At 37.7% G+C, this 18,931-nt stretch overlaps 2 protein-coding genes and 1 long non-coding RNA gene across 3 annotated transcripts; all 3 read left to right on the top strand.

Annotated features, from left to right (window-relative positions):
- Positions 1-2,940: 2,940 nt before the first annotated feature.
- On the top strand, positions 2,941-8,394 carry LOC122297362 (ribosomal lysine N-methyltransferase 3). The gene is made up of 5 exons (XM_043107400.1): positions 2,941-3,082; positions 3,156-3,531; positions 3,620-3,816; positions 6,309-6,588; positions 7,397-8,394. The coding sequence occupies exons 1-5, from the start codon at positions 3,072-3,074 to the stop codon at positions 8,066-8,068; spliced, it is 1,536 nt and encodes a 511-aa protein (XP_042963334.1). The 5' UTR covers positions 2,941-3,071; the 3' UTR covers positions 8,069-8,394.
- A 1,335-nt stretch (positions 8,395-9,729) lies between these two features.
- On the top strand, positions 9,730-12,298 carry LOC122297358. The gene is made up of 2 exons (XR_006238731.1): positions 9,730-10,426; positions 10,499-12,298. It is a non-coding gene; the product is annotated as an uncharacterized LOC122297358 (long non-coding RNA).
- Positions 12,299-14,115: 1,817 nt separating this feature from the next.
- LOC122297440 (extradiol ring-cleavage dioxygenase-like) lies at positions 14,116-18,915 on the top strand. Its single transcript, XM_043107488.1, has 3 exons — positions 14,116-14,537; positions 16,806-17,176; positions 18,506-18,915. Exons 1-3 carry the CDS (start codon positions 14,310-14,312, stop codon positions 18,699-18,701), a joined length of 795 nt encoding a protein of 264 aa, XP_042963422.1. The 5' UTR covers positions 14,116-14,309; the 3' UTR covers positions 18,702-18,915.
- The last annotated feature ends 16 nt before the right edge of the window (positions 18,916-18,931 follow it).

Below are 18,931 nucleotides of genomic sequence, written 5' to 3'. Positions count from 1 at the left end.
GTTGTCCAATATTTCAATCAAGCATCTCAACTATATATGCTCAATCAATAGCATAAATTAAGATCATACTAGATTTTAAAGCAAAAAATTTAGTAAAAGTATTACTACCCAAACCCAAGCTAATTGAAAAGCCACAAAGAAAACTTCCTTTAGAATCACACACACACACACATATATATATATATATATATTAATAGTCCACCACACCCAGTAGGGCCAGAAATATTTCCTTTAGAATTAGCTTGATCATCACGATTAATAATTCTAATATATAATTAACATGCATGTACACACCCCATAAACTATGATTTTTTTTCCCCATAAGCAAGAAAATTAGCAAATCACTACAAGCAAATCCCAATTTTCATACCAATAGTAGAAAAATGACTGAAAGCTAGAGGATCAAAATCAAGGAGAGGAAAAACAGAGATCCAAAAAATAGTAAAACTGAAAGGAGAGGACAAATGACTACTTTAAGTGCTGCACCATAAGTAGTGTAAACAAACAGTTATTTTTGTATTTATCATGAAAATATTAAGACTTTTTTTGCCAAACCAGAGGAAAAAACTCGTTAACTTATTTCCATACTAAGTGGAAATCCATTATTAAACACAAATAAGGATGCACATTTCTAAACCCAGAGTTAGAACCAGAATATAGTGCTTATGATCATATTTGAGGGGACGAAGACCTTTGAGTTAGAACTTAGAACCACAAACTCAACCACATAATAGAATTTCAACCCAGTTTTAGGAAAGCTGCCCAAAGGAAACAAAAACCACAAATAAACTCCTCTATGTTTTTTTTTTTTCCATAGATCATGCTAAGGTATTTAAAGAAAAGAAAAACATAAACCAGAGAAATAAGTGAATTTACTCTTTAGTGTTCCAAAGCACCAAAACAAGTGAATTTTTGCCTGCACATGAGAAATAATTCTAACATGCAAGATCTGAAATCCATCATTGGGTTGGTAATAATTCCCTTGAGACCATATATAACACTTCTATAATGTCTTTGAGACCTGTAACACTTCTTTCAGTACTTTCTACTTGACTAATCGACTATTATAAATTGTATGATCCCTATGAAGTCCCAAGTCTGGAAAAAAAGAATACCCATGTAAAGAATGCACTTTTATTCTAGAGAAACTCCGCTAAAATGATAAAAGAAAAATTTTTATAAGTCAAGTTATCATAAAAGGCAAATGCTTTGATGCAAGAGACGACCTTAATAGTGAATTTGTAGATTGATTGGGGCTCCTTTGTGGGTTGGCAGTAGAAGAGCATAGAGATGACCTTGCTCAGCGCATAATCTAGGCGGCAGTAGAAGAGCATAAATGAATAGAAGCACAATCGTAGACTCTTAGTACCAGCTTGAGGTAGGAGAAAGAGATGAAGTTTGGGGTGAAAATTCCACTGCAAATTCGTGTTTTTGATGAAAATGGTTGGGGGAAAAGTGCAAACTCCTATATGAATTCATAATTGTCGTCTCTTTCTGTTCTTTTTTTTTTTCTTTTAATAAAAAGATATGAAAATCCATGTCAACGGTCGGTGTGCAATTCGTCTGCGTATTGCCTATACGTAGAAGAACTGTTTCAATAATAAATAGCTAAAAGCATCACTTTGTATTCATTTTATTAAAAGTGGGTTAATTAAAAAATAAGAAAAAATCTAATTGTAAGCATAACTGCGTACTAATATGTACATTAATCTAAAGTGATTGGTTAAGAAGTAGATTGTATTGAAAACAGTAATAATTTAAATTTTGAATATGAAGAAATCTATATTAGTATATACGCGACTTTACTTGTATGTAAAAAAACTCAAAAAATAATTAATCAATTTGTTTACTATAATTTTATAATTTCTTAAATTTTTTTAAAGAGCGGCCATAAAAGCACTCTCAATGGCTATTGTAAAACAGATATTTCTTTAAAATATAAAGGAATGTGCTCAAAAGAGGCCTCCATTGGATTATATATTTTATTTCTAATATACAATTTGCTACAGTATCTTTTAGAGGTGTACAAGAAACCGACAAACCCGTCGTGACCGACACAGACTGGCCGCCGGAGTCCAGAACCAGCCTGAACCACCAGGAAACTGGTCAGCGGGCGACAGAAAATTAACAAAACCGACATCCGTTGGTTCAGTTGAGGTTTGAGATCGGCTCAAACTGCTGAACCAGTCGACCACATATACATATATATATTTTTTAATTTATACCTACATAAAACGATGTCATTCCACTTAAACGGCGTCGTTTGATGCTATCAGTTGTGATTAAAACACATGTAAATGAGACCGTTTGTATTAAAGCAAACGGTGTCGTTTTATCTATGAGAAACGAAAAAAAAAAAAAAAGTAGAACGACGCCATTGGATTTAAAACCAAACGGCGTCGTTTTGATCTTCTTCTTCCTTCTTCTTCTTCTCCAATTCACTTAGGTTTCACAACCTCTATCTCTCTCCTCTGTAACTTTCTCTAAGAACTAGTGTCACTAAAGGAACCGAGAATCGACCGTGAACCGCCGAAATAGATACAGACGGTTTTCATCTTCCCTATCGACCGGTTACGGTCGGTTGCTCTAGGAAATCTCACCTCATTAGTCGGCGTCGATTTTACCCAAAAACCGCGCCAATGAGGTCAGTTTTCATCCCTAGTACCTCTTCCACATTTATAGAATACCGTTCACACTTTATAAATTTTTCATTCATTTCTCTTTCTACTTTTTACTCTTTATTCATTTCTTTTTTTATTTTCTACTTTTTACTTTATTTGAAATAAATAAAATATATTAAAAAGTATAATATTTAAATAATATAAAGAAAAAATAGATAAATTAATATATAATATATTGTAAAAATTAGTACGCAAAATAAAAAATATATATTTTGATGATGTTTTTAAAATGATAGTATAAAAAATTTATTGGAATTGCTCTAAACCCTAACATGTTCAAGAGAATGCTCTAAACTGTTCATCTCTTGAAACAAAGAACCAGAGCTTTCAGAGCACCCGCTGTGACCAACGCCAAGAACTCCGCGGTGTCTTATTCACCTAACTAACGCAATGGCCACCAGGTAAAGTCTAAACCTCATATTTTCCTTCATTTTCCTTCACTATTTTCTCTGCAACCAAAAGCATGTAACACAGGCGACTGAGAGCGTTCAAGCGGTGGATGAATTCCCAAGGAATCGAGTACAGCGGTGCGCTGGGCTTCGTTGACAGTTCCGAAGGCGACGGTATCTCCGTGAGAGCGCTGTGCGATCTCAAGGAAGGCGATGTGGTGGCGAGAATACCCAAGGCTACGTGCCTCACCATCCAGACTAGCGGGGCGCACGAGGTGATCGAATCCGTTGGATTTGGCGGTTATTTGGGGCTAGCGGTGGCCCTCATGTACGAGAGGAGCTTAGGAGAAAGCTCACCCTGGGCTGATTACCTCCAACTCTTGCCTTGCCAGGAGTGCTTACCCTTGCTATGGACTCTGGACGAGGTGGACTTTCTCCTACGTGGAACTGAGCTCCACAAGGTACGAATGTGGACCGTGAAAGTAGAGCAGAACTGTTTGAGCATCGAAACATTGTGCGTCTGATCATATCTTCTCCAATTGTAGGCAGACTATGAAAGAAGACAAAGCTCTTATATACGAGGACTGGAAAGAGAATATTCTTCCCCTCTTGGATTCACAGCATTTTAACCTGAATCCAATTTTTTTCGGAATTGAACAATACTTTGCCGCTAAAAGTCTTATCTACTCTCGGTCTTTCGAGATAGACGATTACCATGGATTTGGAATGGTTCCTTTGGCTGATCTGTAAGTTGCGCCTCCTCTCAAGCTTCTGATTTCTTGAGCTATCGTGTTGAAATTATACGAAACATTTGTCTCTAGGATATTTTGATCTTATTCGTCTCATTGGTTCTTTTAACTGATTTTGTGCTTTTGCACATTCCTATCTCGGGTTTGACAACTCATTGCCCGATTCTCATCCTAAAAGTCTGCTGTTGGAGTTACGGGCTTTGAGCTGTCTTTTTCTTAGTTATGATAATATAGGTTGAAAAATACTTATCTTCATTTCGAGCAAAACTCGACTTTAAAGTTTTAAATCATGATGAAATCATTGGTAGATTTTTTTTGAGAGGTAAAAGTAAAATTTTATTTAAGTAAAGGTGAACATGAAGTACGCCGGAAGTATACAAAGAGCATGCCTAATTACATCTAGGTACTAGTGAGAGATACAAGCAGGTCATGAAAATCATCCGTATTACAAATAATGGCCGAAGCCCAAGAAAGTAAAGTATTGTAGAAGAATCGCTTCAGCTCATCCAAAGAACACTCCATGTCTTCAAAGTTCCTCTTATTTCTCTCTAGCCATAAGCACCACATAATGCAGTGAGGGATCACTCTCCGCACAGCAGCTGTTTGTGTAATCCCCTTAATTCCTGTCCAACACCCCAGAATATCCCTAACTCTTCTGGGCATCACCCAAGCCACCCCTGTCCTATTAAGAATCTCATTCCATAAACACCCGGCCACCTCACAATGTAACAAGAAATGATCCACTGATTCCCCATCACTCTTGAAAGAACACCAATCTGTTATGATAAGACCATGTTTTCTCAGATTATCCGACGTGAAAATCATTGGTAGACTTTCATGGCAGCTCATGCTGTACAAACTTTTGTTACACGAGTCTTAAGAGAAAAAAAGCGATATAAAGAAAAATGGCAATTGATATGAATGATGGACATTTACTTGTATTTTAAGTTGTACTAGTGTAGCACCCCCTTCTCCTAGGTTAGGAGTGTTACGTGCTTTTGTAACCGTGCCCAGTAAAGAGACCCAACATAATAAAAATATCTATTTATCGAAAATAAATTCCCAGAAAACATAACATAAAAATATAGTCTCATGGCAAGAAAATTTAAAATTGATATTTTTGTGAAAAAAAGACACTTATTAACTAAGTCTGAAAAATCCTTGACATGTGATCTATGCATGGCTGTTGGTTCGTCAAAACTATCTTCTTTACCTTGACATTTAAAAAAAAAAAAAAAAACCAAAATTAGTCGAATACTTCATCAGTAGTACATCATGCAGTAAACATAATTAACATAACATTTTCTTGAAAGGCTTGCATACTTAATATTTATACTAACATAAACATGTAACATGTACTATGCATAACTTATTAAACTTGTCTTGCCCTTTCTTTAATGGCCAACATACCTTAACCCCCGTGTGCAGGGTTGTGCACCAGTTCCAATGCCTGTGGCCACGAAGGAAATTGCTTAACTTATCATAACACACTATGGGCGACCACCCTTAGGTCCATGGCTTGTACGTCCACCCATAACTGTGTTGGTACCATGCATCTCTTATGATCATTCTTAAAGCTTCTTTCATACTTTGTCTTTTATCTTTCTTTCCATGATCCATGTAGATCACATAAGGACATAGCTTATTGTAATCATAAATGAAAGCATATCATGATTCAATAAAGGGCCACACATACATAATACTTAAAAAAAATATGGTTTACCATACATGTAAGGGTATGATCATGCTACTTACCTCTTTTCTTCTGTCGATAACAAACTCATCAATAATCACCTACTATAAGTTGTTGAAAAATGGTTGAAATTGATAGGGTGAGGCTGGTTCTTTTTTTCAATCTCCTGAAATTGCAGCAGCTATCTACGGTCAGGGATTGGTTTCCAATCATCACGAATTGAACAGAAAAAAATCAAATGGGCTTTGGCTAGAAAATACTTGAGCTTATCCATCCATATTTGGGCCTAATGGGCCAAACCTGCTCCATTTTGAATCTAGGTTCAGAATTGCATATCCAATCCTATCTCATTAAACGATAAAGCCCAAAAAAATTTGGCTCGTGGTCCAAACTTATAAATCCTAAAAAATTTGGGCCTGGATGTTACAACTAGTCATTAAAGTGATTCTTCTATGGCTTTTTTTCCCTCTATTATTAGTAGAGCTCACTGTAGCGGGTCAAATACCATTTTCTCTATGTTATTTTACGAAACATGTTGTAATGCATAAGATACTGTTTAGTATCCAGATGAAGGATTATCTATAAAAAAATCCATAATAAAGGATCTTTGCTTCCTTTTGAAGGTTGGAAAATGCTGTCATATGTTTCTTTATGTAATTAATTTATTGACTTAGTTTAGCTTCCTTGTCTTTGTTGGAAGATCTATAATAGGTAGGATTTTCATTGATGGTTTTCTTTATGGTTTCTACATCTCCAGCGATAAATTTATGCTAAATATCTCTTCTATGAAATCCAGTTTTAATCACAAGACAGCTGCTGAGGATGTACACTTCACCTCTGTATTTTCCAACTCTGACTCTGAAAGTGATGATGACTGCAAGAAAAATGATATGCATGCCAATACTGGTGATAATGAACCATCCATTAAAACTTCTTCAGATGTGGAAGGATCAAATACCACCTTTGTCGGGAAGAATCCTTGTCATGGTAGTGACTTGGACTGCTCTTCAGTTCTTGGGGATCATACCACAATGCTGGAAATGGTTATGGTGAAAGATGTTGAAGTTGGAGCTGAGGTTAGAATTTGTTCTTGTTTATGGAGTTGCCTTTTAAATCAAATTCTCCTACTGGTGCTTTCAGTAATGCCCGGTGTCCCATAGATTTTGGGTCTTAAGATGCATTGAGTTTTAACATCTTTGGCAAAGAAGGGAGTTTCTTGAAATGAGTTGACTTGTAGTCAGGTAAGGACATGCTTGGAAGAGTATCTCTGAATTTTGTGAATAGCAGCGAAATGGTTTGAGTGGAGATGTTTTATTGGGTTTTTGGGAAATGAGAGAGAAAAAGCTAAATAAAAATATTATAAAGTTAAAAAATCGTTAGAATATAATATTTTAAAATATATATCTTTTTTAAGTTTGTAAAAGTTGTATTGATTTTTATGTTTTGTGTTGAAGTTTGCAAAAGTTGTATTGATTTTTGTGTTTGAATAATGATTAGATGATGACTAGATGGAAAAGTTGAAAATTTGAAATTGAAAAATGTTTTGTGTTTAAGTGATGTTTGGAAATGAAATTATGAGAAGTTTTGAGAATTTTAAGAATACTAAGAATTCTCATAGTGTCCAAATATGCCCTAAGTAACTTTTGCAGCCCACTCCACAGAAGATGTTGCATCAAATTTGCATCCTGATGATTCACTTAAGTAGAGGTTGAGCAATATTTATGTTACTGGCCTTAACTATATTAGTATGCCTGCTAGAGGGAGAGCAACTTTTTGTTTTTACACTGAGGTAGAGCAACATTTTGTGTGTTCTTGAACTGTTCTTTTTTTGTTTTGTTTTTGTTTTTGTTTTGTTTTTTTTGTTTTTTTTCCTTCTCCTCTCAGATCTTCAATACATATGGATCATTGGGAAATGCTGCATTGCTTCACAGATATGGATTCACAGAACCAAATAATCCATTCGACATTGTAAATATTGATTTGGAACTAGTACTCCAATGGAGTTCATCTCTGTTTTCTAGTCGGTACAGTAGAGCAAGGCTATCCCTGTGGAGAAGATTGGATTTCTCTGGATGTGTCAGTGAGAACACCGAGTATTTTGAGATCTCATTTGATGGGGAACCCCAAATTGAGCTGCTAATATTATTATACACAATGCTGTTGCCAGAGGATGCGTATTATGATTTGGATTTAAGAGTGTCAACTGCAGGGAACTTTAATGGGGCCATAGGCATGATTTTGTTGAAAGGTAAGTCAATGTGGAAAGAAGCTTCAGAATTGAGCGGGGATATGTTGTTGACAAAGGATGTTTGTAATGCTCTCTGTTCTCTGGCAGATATGCGAGAGTGTTTCTATACTTCTAATTCAATAGAAGATGATATTAAAGCACTCGAGAATTGTTGCATAATACGAGAGAGAAAGTTGTACCATTCTTTAATGCTGCGTGTTAGCGAGAGGAGGATACTGAAGAGGCTCAGAACTTATGCTGCTGTTGATGCTCGGTCTTTTAAAGTTGCTAAGCAATCCTCCTCGATGAAGAAGGTGAGGAAGACATGAAAGTTGAGCCAGTCTCTTTAAACAGTATTCCTGGGGGTTTCTTATTGATCCAATGTGCTACGACTGGCAATTAGTAGGCAATCTCACCATTTGGCGAGTGGATGGTATGGCTTTTCACTCAATCCCGAATGTGCAACTTTCGAGTCACTCTCTCTTGGGAATTCATCTTTGTCTATTTCATTTGGTTTGGGATGGAGACATTCATTTTGTGGGCTCCTCATGCAAGTTTTAAGGCACTTGTTTGTTTAACTGAAAATGGTAACCAATTTACGAATAACAGCATTCTATTCTAAACCATTGCTGGGCGATTTCCCAAGCAAATAACAGCTTCCTATTCAAATTTAATGAATAACAAATGACAGAAAAAATGAGAATGCTAAAGGGAGATGAGTTGGGGATTACAAAAGAAAAGAAAGAGAGATGAGTTTAGCAACAATAGGAGAGGTTTGGATAGTGAGTTGAGATGAGATGAGTTGATATAATTTGTAAATAGTAGTGAGATTATTGAGTTGAGACAAAATGAGTTGGTTTTTTAAAATTAGTGTGTTTAGATTTAGAAGTAAGATGAGATTATTTTAACTTTTTGAGGGATTTGTTACTTGTCAGTTCTACAAATTATTGCATAGTATTTATAATGATTTAGTATTATTTATAAATATATTTAAATATATTCATTGGGATGAGAGAGGTGGAGCTTCAGGAGGGTAGGTAGGATGGAAAAGTGGGGGTTTTGCTCATGTTAGGATAAGGCTTGCTTTTTGAGCCGTGTTGTTTTTGTCAATGTACCTAATGTTTGCTTTATGCACATTATTACTTGAGATGGGTTGAGTTCAATCAGATGAGATTAATCAAATTGTGTTTTGTGCATTTGGATGGTGGAATGTCTTCATTGTACGAGATGAGTTGAGAGGCTTTTATCTCAACTCATTAACCAAACATTGCCATGTATAGGAAAGTACGGGAATGTGTTTTATTCAAAAGTAGCTCCCCTTAAATTCATTTGCACTATTCTATTCTCAATAATATTTTGGATTGATTCTTGGGACATCACAACCTATTATGTTAACGTCGTGTTTCGTATCCTGTGTAACTCCACTACACTGCTTGTTGAACATGCATGATTTACTAGAATGAGAGCTCGTGTTGGTTGGGGATACCTTCAATTAGGGGTGGACTTCGACTCCGACAGAGTCGGAATGCCCACCTCAGACCTCCAACTCTTATTGGGGTTAAAGGTCAAAATGCCCTTTGACTCCGATTGGAGTTTGGAGTTGGAGCTCGAAGTTAGAGAGACTCCAAGCTCTGATTGGAGTTGAAACGAGCTTGCTCTACTCAAATTGGGCCTAGGCCCAAGACCCAATATCCAAGGCCCAATCTGAAATTTAGATTGGCCCACCTCTAATTAAAAATATTTAAAAAATAAAATAATGTAAAAAAATAATTGAAGAATCTAAAATATTATAAAAAAATAAGTTAAAATTTTAAAATTGAAATAAAATGACTAAATCATATATAATACAAAAATAGGTGATTTAATATGTGCAAATAATAAATTTAAATTTAAAACTATAAATTCATAATAAATTTAACTTTACAGTACCAAAATATAAATAATGTCATAAATTTGATTCAAATAGCTACAATCCTCTGCATCAGTCTTGATAGTCCATGCATTTGAGTCATTGACTTGATAGTGATTTCCTACATAAAGTTTTATTGATCAGATGTACTATCTTTTCTTTAGCCATTTAACTATAGATTTTTAAATCATTAGTCAGTCAAGGTATACATGACATAAAACTGGACATATTACAAACTCACATCCATCTTTAATGTTGATGACTTTTGCATGATAGTAGTCATAGTATTGAGTTTCTCACCAATAAAAGGGCTAGGTGGTTTTCCACCCCATGGTGTGTCTGTCTCAGTCATCTATAATTAGTTTGGGGTTTACAACTAATAATGCTTGATGAATGTGTTGTCAATCTCAAGCATCTCATTGTGACTCCAGGCGAACACATCATGGTGTTCAACGATGAGTTGCTTCATGGACTGCCTCATCTTGGGGTTTCATGCTAGTCCCAATTCTTATTGTGCATTTGGGTCATGTAAGGCCGACAGGACAAGCTCCAAGGGCTCGCTTGGCTCTACTTGCTGGAGGGTTTGCTTGTCCCGAACCTTCTCATCTCGATCCATCAAGCTGGAAAGTGGCAGAGACCTTTCGGTGTGGGCCTAACCTTCAAGTGTTCACATGTTCTTTCCCCCGCCCTTCAATTCTTGTGGATAGCATTCCCGAGCAAGCATTTGCTCTCCCTTGATCTCGTTGACCCCAGCGTTCATGAGGAACTTCATCTTCAGGTGAGAAGTCGACGTTATTGCCTTCAAGTTGTTCAAAGTGGGTCACCCCAATATTGCATTGTATGATGACAGGGCTTTCACTACTAAGAAGTTGGTCATTATTGTGGACCTCCTGGGTGTTTTGCTAGCTAAAACCAAAAAGGTGATTGCACCGACTCTTTGGACCACATCCCTTGTGAACCCCTTCAGTGGCATTGGGGCTGGGCGTAAGCAATCAAGTTCGAGCCCCATTTTGGTGAACATCCCAAAACAAGATGTCGGCTAAGCTGCATGGTTACCACTAGGGTATCGTCGTGAGGGTGAAGCACCCTTTTATCATCTTCTTCGTCAAACATAAAAACGACGCCCTTTGTGCACCTTATCTACCTGGCTGGGGGTCTTTCAGCTGTGAATATCTCTTTATACCTGGCTTTGCAAGCGTGGGCTTTCCTTCCTAATAATGTGGGGCCACCACCATCATACCTGCTTGCTATGGTGTGTATCTCACCTAGGGGCCTATCTTGTTGAGCTGGGATCCAATGAGGTGGCCTTTGAGGTGCCTCTCTTCCAGTCTAGCGTCTTTTGGGACTTTCTCTTTATTGCAACCTTATGCACCTGCTTCCTCTGTAAATGGGACGTTGGCCCCTTGCATGGCATTGAGCCAATAGGTTTTCCAACTCTTCCTTCCTCTGTTTTAAGATATAGCAGTCCTCAGTTCAATGTCGGCCTGTCTCGTGGTATGTGTAGAACCGCTGGTCTTTTTGACCCTAGTAGGCTACTTCCTGCGAGACTGGCATGCTTTCCTCTTTGTACGACTTGACTGGTGTGGATCTATCTTGCACCTTGCACCCTGGTCAATGACTCGACGTATTGTCTCCTCACTTGGCATCCTACTAGGTCTTCTTGGGATTTTCATGGGCCTTTACTCATGTTGACTCGCTGGCTTTCCTTTCGACCTTCCTAGGGGCCATGAGGGCCCATTGGGTGTCTTTCACATTGATGAAGCTATCCTTGTGGTCTCTGAACTCCCACAATGTCGTGGGGATCTTTCTCTCCAGTTCCTTCATGAATGAGAGTTGCAGCCAAATGCCTTACAAAAGGGCAGCCAAGGTGATTTTCTCATTTTGGTCATTCTTTGTCATCTATTTCCTATTGAACCAAGATAGGTATGCTTTCATAATCTCTTCATCGCATTGCTTGAAGGTCAAGAGATAAGTTGCTGGTCGTCTCCTTTGCCACACCTTTCAATGTCATGGGGAAGGTTTGGCATGCAATCTAGCCTAAGAACCTATGAAAAGTCATGTGGGCCTTAAATGTCTCCAAGTGCTTGAGTGGATCCTTAGATTCATCATACATCTCCATTTGAATGACTTTAAACTTGGGCGGGAGGGGAGTTGCCATGATCTCTGCATTGTATGACAAGTTAGTGCTAGCGAGTAGCTAGTCTATGGAGGACGACGCGCTCATCATCTTGGCCATCTCTGTGTACTTGTCCATGAGGTCCCGCTGCTTGTGATCCATTTGTCTTCTCTCTTCCTCTGTTGCATCTACTTATGCAACACTCTACGACTTGGCATGCTCGTTCTGGCTTGGTCCGATATCTCCCATTGGCCCGATATCTCTCTTCCTGTCAGAGTCTTCCCACTTCCGTCATCAACTTCTTTATCATGTCCCCTATTTGGACAAGACTCGCTTCCATGTTTCTCGATGATTCTTCTTGTTTGGGCGTGGTTTGTGAATGCATTGTTGCTGGCATACAATTGACACATTATTCCATAGACTCCATAGACGATGCCACTGTTAATGCTGTGTTTCGTACATTGGGCAACTCCATTCACTGCTTGTTGAACTTGCAAAATTCACTAGAATGAGTTCCTTCTCCCCCCCCCCCCCCCCCCCTCCTCCCAAAAAAAGAAAAAAAAGATCCCTTACCTGAACTAGTTTATATATCTCGGTCAAGGTGGTCCCAAGCAATGCCAGTGCATTATGTTGGGGCCGTACTAGCACCACACTAGTGGTAGGGTGATCGCTTACCAAGCCAGTGGTTGTCTCGCCATTTCATGTGTGGGCCTACTTCCCTTCCAAGTCTATTCTTTGTGGCAAGTGAGGGGAAGATGCACCCACTATTGTGGCTTTAGGAACATGCGAGAGGTTGGCTTTGGACTTCGCTTATTGTCTCCTCTAATCACTTAACGTGGTGTGTCCGTTGTCTCGTTGTGTGGGTTGCGGTTCGTGCAAGTGATGTGACTATCTATTTCTCCTTCCTTGGTACATGCTCGTGGGCCCTCCCCAGCCCTTTTTCTTTCACTCCTTTTGGGGCGGGCAGTCTATCTGTCAGGTAGGCTCTCATAGAAATGGACCGAGTTTGTCCAACAAATGAGGGTGGAAAACATCCTCCCCACATCACATAAGTCATATCCTAAAATGTATGATTAACTCATGTTTATAAATAGGGAGCATCTATATCCAAATGTATGAAATCTAATAACACATTGACACATAAGGATGGTGTGGTTTTTATAAAGAGCAATGCTACTCAACCTCCCCTATCTCTATACACAACATTTTTAAAATTTTTTAAATATTTTTTAATTTTTTTTGAGTTTTTTCTTTTTAAACTAATTTAATTCTTATATTCATTATTCATATATTAAATATTTGATAAACGAAAAATAATAAAAATTACAAAAAAATGTGATGTATGGAGGTTATGTGAATAGTAGAAGGTTGTGTAGATTTTTTGTTTTATAAATGCACTAACATGCACTTATTATTTTTATAATTTATTTACAATTGCAAAAAAATAGAGTAGACCTTGTTTAGTTATATAAACCATTTTATCTCATCTAATTATTATAATTTTATCAAATTTTTAAATAAAATATAATAAATAATTCAAATTTTAAAATTTTTAAATAAAAATTATATTATAAAAATTATATTATAATAATTTATTTAATTTTTAACTTTTATCTCATTTTATATCATTTATATAACCCTGATGGTGAATAATAGGGGTGGTCAGCGGGGCCCCGCATCCCGCTACCTTGCCCCAGTTCGCCTTGCCCCCGCACGACGGGGCGGGGTACATCGCCCAGCATGGGCCCCAGCCCATGCATCTAGTCCCCCTAGTGGGGGAGGGGATGCATGCCCAGCATGGGCCCCAGCCCACGCATCTAGTCCCCTTAGTGGGGGAGGGGAGGGCCCAACCCCACCCTGCATTTCCCTCGCCTACAAAATATGAATTAACAAATTTAAAAATTACATAATTTTAAAATTATAATCATATTTATAAAATTTAAATTTATAATTTAGAAATAAAAATATATTTTTTATCACTTTTAGATCTATAAATAATTTTTTAACATAATAAAATATAATTAATATTTGAAGTTAAAATGAGACGGAGTGGATTGGGTATCCGTCCCGCATTCCACTTAGCGGGGCAAGTACCTTGCCCTCGGGATGCGATGATGGATTGCGAAAAGGAGGCTACCCATACCTAATGGAGTGGATAGCACCCTTAGTAAATAGACCTCATTTTATATCATTTATATAACCAAACTTGGCTGGATGGTGAATACACCGTTAGTCCGCCATGAGCCATCTCTGCGTGACAACTACCCTATTTTTATACTTTTAATTTTAGTTATTTTTATTTTTGGTTGATTTAATTATTATGAGTTGTGCCTTTTCTGTTCTTTAAAAAGAAGTCGACGCGTTTTTCTGTGTTTTCTTCAACAACCAAGAATCAAAAGTGAGCTCATCGTTAAAAGCAGACGCCCGTTGACAAGTCACAAGGCCCCCCCTCCTCTTTCTCTCTCTCAAATCGTAGGACGTGTCACGGTAACAGCATCATCATCTTCGTCGGATCAAGAGAGGAGCAATTCGGTATTGGCGTAGGATGGACACGTTCTACATTTCGCATGGATCGCCGACGCTGTCAATTGACGAGGAGATACCAGCTAGGCATTTCTTAAAAGCTTGGAAGGACAAAGGTTTTTGCCGGAGGCCCACTTCCATTCTCGTTGTTTCCGGCCACTGGGACACCCCTGTGCCCTCCGTCAACGTCATATCCGGCCCCAACCAAACCATCCACGATTTTTATAATTTCCCCAAACATATGTACAAGGTAAATGTCTTTTAACCTTATTTTCGTTTCTATCTTTGTTACTTATGCTCAACTTTGACATTTGATCATTCCATGTCTTTCTGAAAAAGCTCGTATAGGACTTTCATGGTCTCCTTCCCCAAATCTTGAAAAAACAAAAAATAAAGAAATTCTTGTGGACAAATGATTGTGGAAGTTACGTGGTGTGCTCGTTGGTAGGTGGGTTTGGTAATGGTGGATGGGTGCTGATGATAGATTACGAAGGATTCAACCTCGCCCTTTCCAACCAAACCTCATAGTTCCAGACGTTTTTGTTAAATTACCCTTCTTTCCCCCTGTTCTAATTCTACCTACTTTCTTCCGATTGGGACATAATATTATTACGTTCAAAGGACATACTAGTTAAATACTTTTGCCTCGAGGGAAGATTGGAAACGCATGATTTGTGTAGAGTCATGTTTAATAGATGAAAAAATAGAATAACATGATGGCATGTTATGATAAGAAGTCAGATTTGTTTTACCTGAAAGGAAGGTAAAACAGAGGTAGTGAAGATGATATTGGCTGCTTGATGATTGACATTTTGTGCAGCAGGTTGTTGTGGTTGTGGGCGGATTAATGCAAGTAATTGCTGATACTCTTCTTGAGAAAATGGCATAGAGTTATGTAGATCAAAGGGTGTACTCAAAGGCTGGGCCATTATCTGATTTACTGATGAAACTTTTCCTTTTTGCTTGAAATTGGGAGGATACCCATGCAGTTTATAGCACTTGTCCACTGTGTGGTTGGTCACAGTGAGTGCACAACAGCTTTTCTTTTCTATACTGCTGTTTTCCTAAGGTTGGTCTTGGATTTTCAAATTTCTTGTTCATAAATGCAACAATGGCATCAACAGCAGTCCTACCAACTGATCCAACTTCTCTTTGTTTTTCTTCTTGAATTACTAAAGAAAAAACCTTAGTAATAGGTGGTAATGGATCCATTAACAGAATCTGCCCTCTAACATGTGAAAATTCTTCATTCAGCCCCATTAGAAACATTATAATATGCTGACATTGTTGATATTTTGCCTAGTTTGGATTGGGAAATGATCTCACCTCATCTCAACTCATCTCATCTCTTCTTATCTCATCATTACAACCTTTTCAAATTCCCACACAAAAATAAGAAAAATTCAACCTTTTCAAATCCCAAAAAAATAATAAAAATATTTTATTTAACTTTTATCTTTCATCTAAAACCATCTTATTTCATCTTATCTCATCTCCCAATCCAAACCAGGCCGAATAAACGCGCAGCACCGCAAGTACAATTCTTACAGATTCTGCATGTACAATTAGGCATTGGATTGTAATTCATCAATTCATCCCACAGACATTTAAACTTGCGGTAGTAGATACTAACCGAAGCTTGATCTTGGGATAAAGATGAAAGCTCCTTCTGCAGTTGAAAGATCCTTGGTCCATTCCCTTGACAGAATTGATTATGCAATCTTTTTGTTGTCTTTGCATAAACAACTGTTTCCCCAATATCTCTCAATACTTAGTTTAAGATCCATGACAAAACTATGCTATTGCATCTGTCCCATACAGCAAAAAGAGGATTTGATTCCACTGGCGGTTTTATAACTCCATTTATGAATCCTATCTTATTTTTGGCCTGCAATGCCATTTCCATTGAATTGCGCCAACTATGGTAGTTATCTCCCGTAAGAAGCTTGGAAACCAAGACACAACCAGGAGAATCTCCATTTTGCAAATGGAATGGATTGGAATCTTCAGCACGCAGTGAAATAGAAACTGATTCACTCATCTTGCATCAAATCTTAAAAAAAAAACAAATTGAAAAATCTTGTAGCGGATGTGAATCTTGCAGCGGTTAGAAGCGAAACCCTAATATAGGGTCTCTGATACCATGAAGCAAAACCAGACTATCCAACTCAAAGAAACTCCTTGAAACAGAGAAGGAAAATATTCTGTATATTCAACTTGTTCATTTACACGAGAGAGCAACTATTTATATCAATCCAAAGAAAGAAAGTTAAGTAACTAAAGTAACTGATCTATTTACTATTTACAGTAAAGCAGTAACTATTATTTGCAATATCTGTGATACCCTAAGCGAGAACAAACACTCTTTAAACACAAGTTTATATGCTCACATCGCAAGACACATGGAGGACAGTGATACATCAACTTGGCTGTATAAAGAGAGTGTTTTTTTTCCTTTTTTAGTAATCCATTCATGTTATAATCTTTTCTAAATTCTGTTTCTCTTATCATCTACCAGCTCAAGTACCCTGCACCAGGAGCTCCAGAACTGGCTAAGAGGGTGAAGGAACTGCTCAAAGCATCAGGCTTCGAGCGTGTTGATGAAGATAGAAAACGAGGGCTTGACCATGGTGCATGGGTCCCCCTAATGTTAATGTATCCAGAGGCCGATATCCCAGGGTGCCAACTCTCCGTTCAATCAGATAGGGATGGCACTTATCACTACAACTTGGGGAAGGCTTTAGCCCCTCTTAAGGAGGAAGGTGTTCTCATCATGGGTTCTGGTAGTGCTACTCATAACCTGAGAAACATTTTACGCAGGGACAGTCCCGTTCCTTCTTGGGCTTTGGATTTTGATAGCTGGCTTAAAGATGCTCTTGTTGAAGGAAGGTAACTTAGTAGTGATTTCCCATTTACTTATCTCACCGATTTTGTTCTAAGGTCAGGTTTGGGGCCTAAGATGAGGCACAAAATTCTCATTTGATCTTATTTAATCTCATCTCATCTTATTTCCAAATATAATTCAAATAAAAAATTTTAAACTAATTATTACAACTTTTTCAAATTTATCATTACAACCTTTTCAAACTTTTAAATAAAAAATAAAAAACAATTCTAACTTTTTCAAATTCCCAAACAAAAATAATATTATAAAACTATATTCTTACAATATTTTAACTTTATAATAGTTTTTATTCAACTTTTTATCTTTCCTTACCCAAAACCCAAAAAATACTTAACTCAAACTATCTAACTCGTTTGTGCTCACTACTATTTACAAAATTCTCATCCCATCTCACTCCCCAAATCTGGTTTCTTTTCGAAATTTACAAAATTATAATTATATCCATTATCCATCAAAGGATGTCAAAATTGGAACCTTGAGGGGTAGCTCAGTTGATTAGGCCTTGGGTTTGGTTCCCAATAGTCACCAGTTCGAGTCCTCTCAGGGCCACTGGAGGTTTACTTGGCCGTTAACTTCATGACCCCGTGGGATTAGTTGAGGTGCTCGCAAGGACACCCACGGTTATTAAAAAAAAAAAAAAAAGGATGTCAAAATTGGTTGCTCTTATGAGCTCCTATAGAGCATGCCACCAAGCCACTGATTGCATCTCTCTCTCCCCTTACCTTGCCATTAGGGCCACATTCAGTCATCCAACAATCTGGGTAAGTAATGATTAGGAGTCTTTTAGCCCCAGTGATCAAATTATTAAAATGCCTCAACTTAAAAGTTGGTGTGAATTGGCAACTGAACAATATTAAGATAGGAGGCCAGTTACCCAGTTGTCCATATGTGTTTAAGAGAGAGGGGGGTGGAAGGCGGAATAAACCAAGTCAGTATAATGGGATTAGTGAATTGTCTAGCATTATTGTTGTGCTGGATGTTTATTAATTGTACTTGCAAATTAAAACATTCTAATCAACGTTAAAGCATTCTAATGATTTGCCAAAAAAGAAAAACAATGTCCATGGCATTACGTGACAAAATGCCCTGGCTTTGCCATAGCCAAAGTCGGTATGAATGTTGCTTGGTAAGAGGCAGTTTGTCCATATGGAAATGCCAACCAAATATGGGGAGGATAATACGCATTAACTGGGGGCTTCTTTACTGCCTTTCTGGCATGATTTCTAATCTTGGTTATTGCTGTATGAAAGCCCAATCTGTCTAACTTCATTAGCTTTTATGGTTTGAAATTAAGCACTCAATTCCTTGTGTAGGTATGAAGACGTGAATCATTGGGATGAGAAGGCACCATGTGCAAAATTGGCTCACCCCTGGCCGGATCACTTTTACCCATTGCATGTTGCCATGGGTGCCGCTGGTGAGAATGCTAAGGCTAAACTAATTCACCATAGCTGGGACATGGGTACTCTTTCTTATGCCTCTTACCAGTTCACAGCAGCTATCAATTGAATCGACATTGCACAATTGGGCTATTATATTGAATGTGCTGTCTCATTATGGTTGGAGAGATCTGCTGTTATGCTATCTTGAAAGAAGATTGGATACTCTAAATCCGTGTTTTTATGATGTTGTAACAAACCCTATGATGAGTTATGTATCTTGAAGCAATAAACACCATACTCCATACATCTATTAATCTCTCAATTTCGGTCGCGTTTAATTACTTGTATGTCTTGGTT

Source organism: Carya illinoinensis, chromosome 15 (genome assembly GCF_018687715.1).
Source record: "Carya illinoinensis cultivar Pawnee chromosome 15, C.illinoinensisPawnee_v1, whole genome shotgun sequence".
Taxonomy (NCBI): Eukaryota; Viridiplantae; Streptophyta; class Magnoliopsida; order Fagales; family Juglandaceae; genus Carya; species Carya illinoinensis.
This window is presented reverse-complemented; position numbering and strand designations above follow the sequence as displayed.

Bases quoted from the DNA above. Each gene is read 5' to 3' on its own strand.
- LOC122297362 (XM_043107400.1), top strand. The intron at 3,817-6,308 runs GTAAGTTGCGCC...TATGAAATCCAG, and splicing joins ATGGTTCCTTTGGCTGATCT to TTTTAATCACAAGACAGCTG. The intron at 6,589-7,396 runs GTTAGAATTTGT...TTCTCCTCTCAG, and splicing joins ATGTTGAAGTTGGAGCTGAG to ATCTTCAATACATATGGATC.
- LOC122297440 (XM_043107488.1), top strand. From the start codon at position 14,310: ATGGACACGTTCTACATTTCGCATGGATCGCCGACGCTGTCAATTGAC. The intron at 14,538-16,805 runs GTAAATGTCTTT...ATCATCTACCAG, and splicing joins TCCCCAAACATATGTACAAG to CTCAAGTACCCTGCACCAGG. The intron at 17,177-18,505 runs GTAACTTAGTAG...TTCCTTGTGTAG, and splicing joins GATGCTCTTGTTGAAGGAAG to GTATGAAGACGTGAATCATT.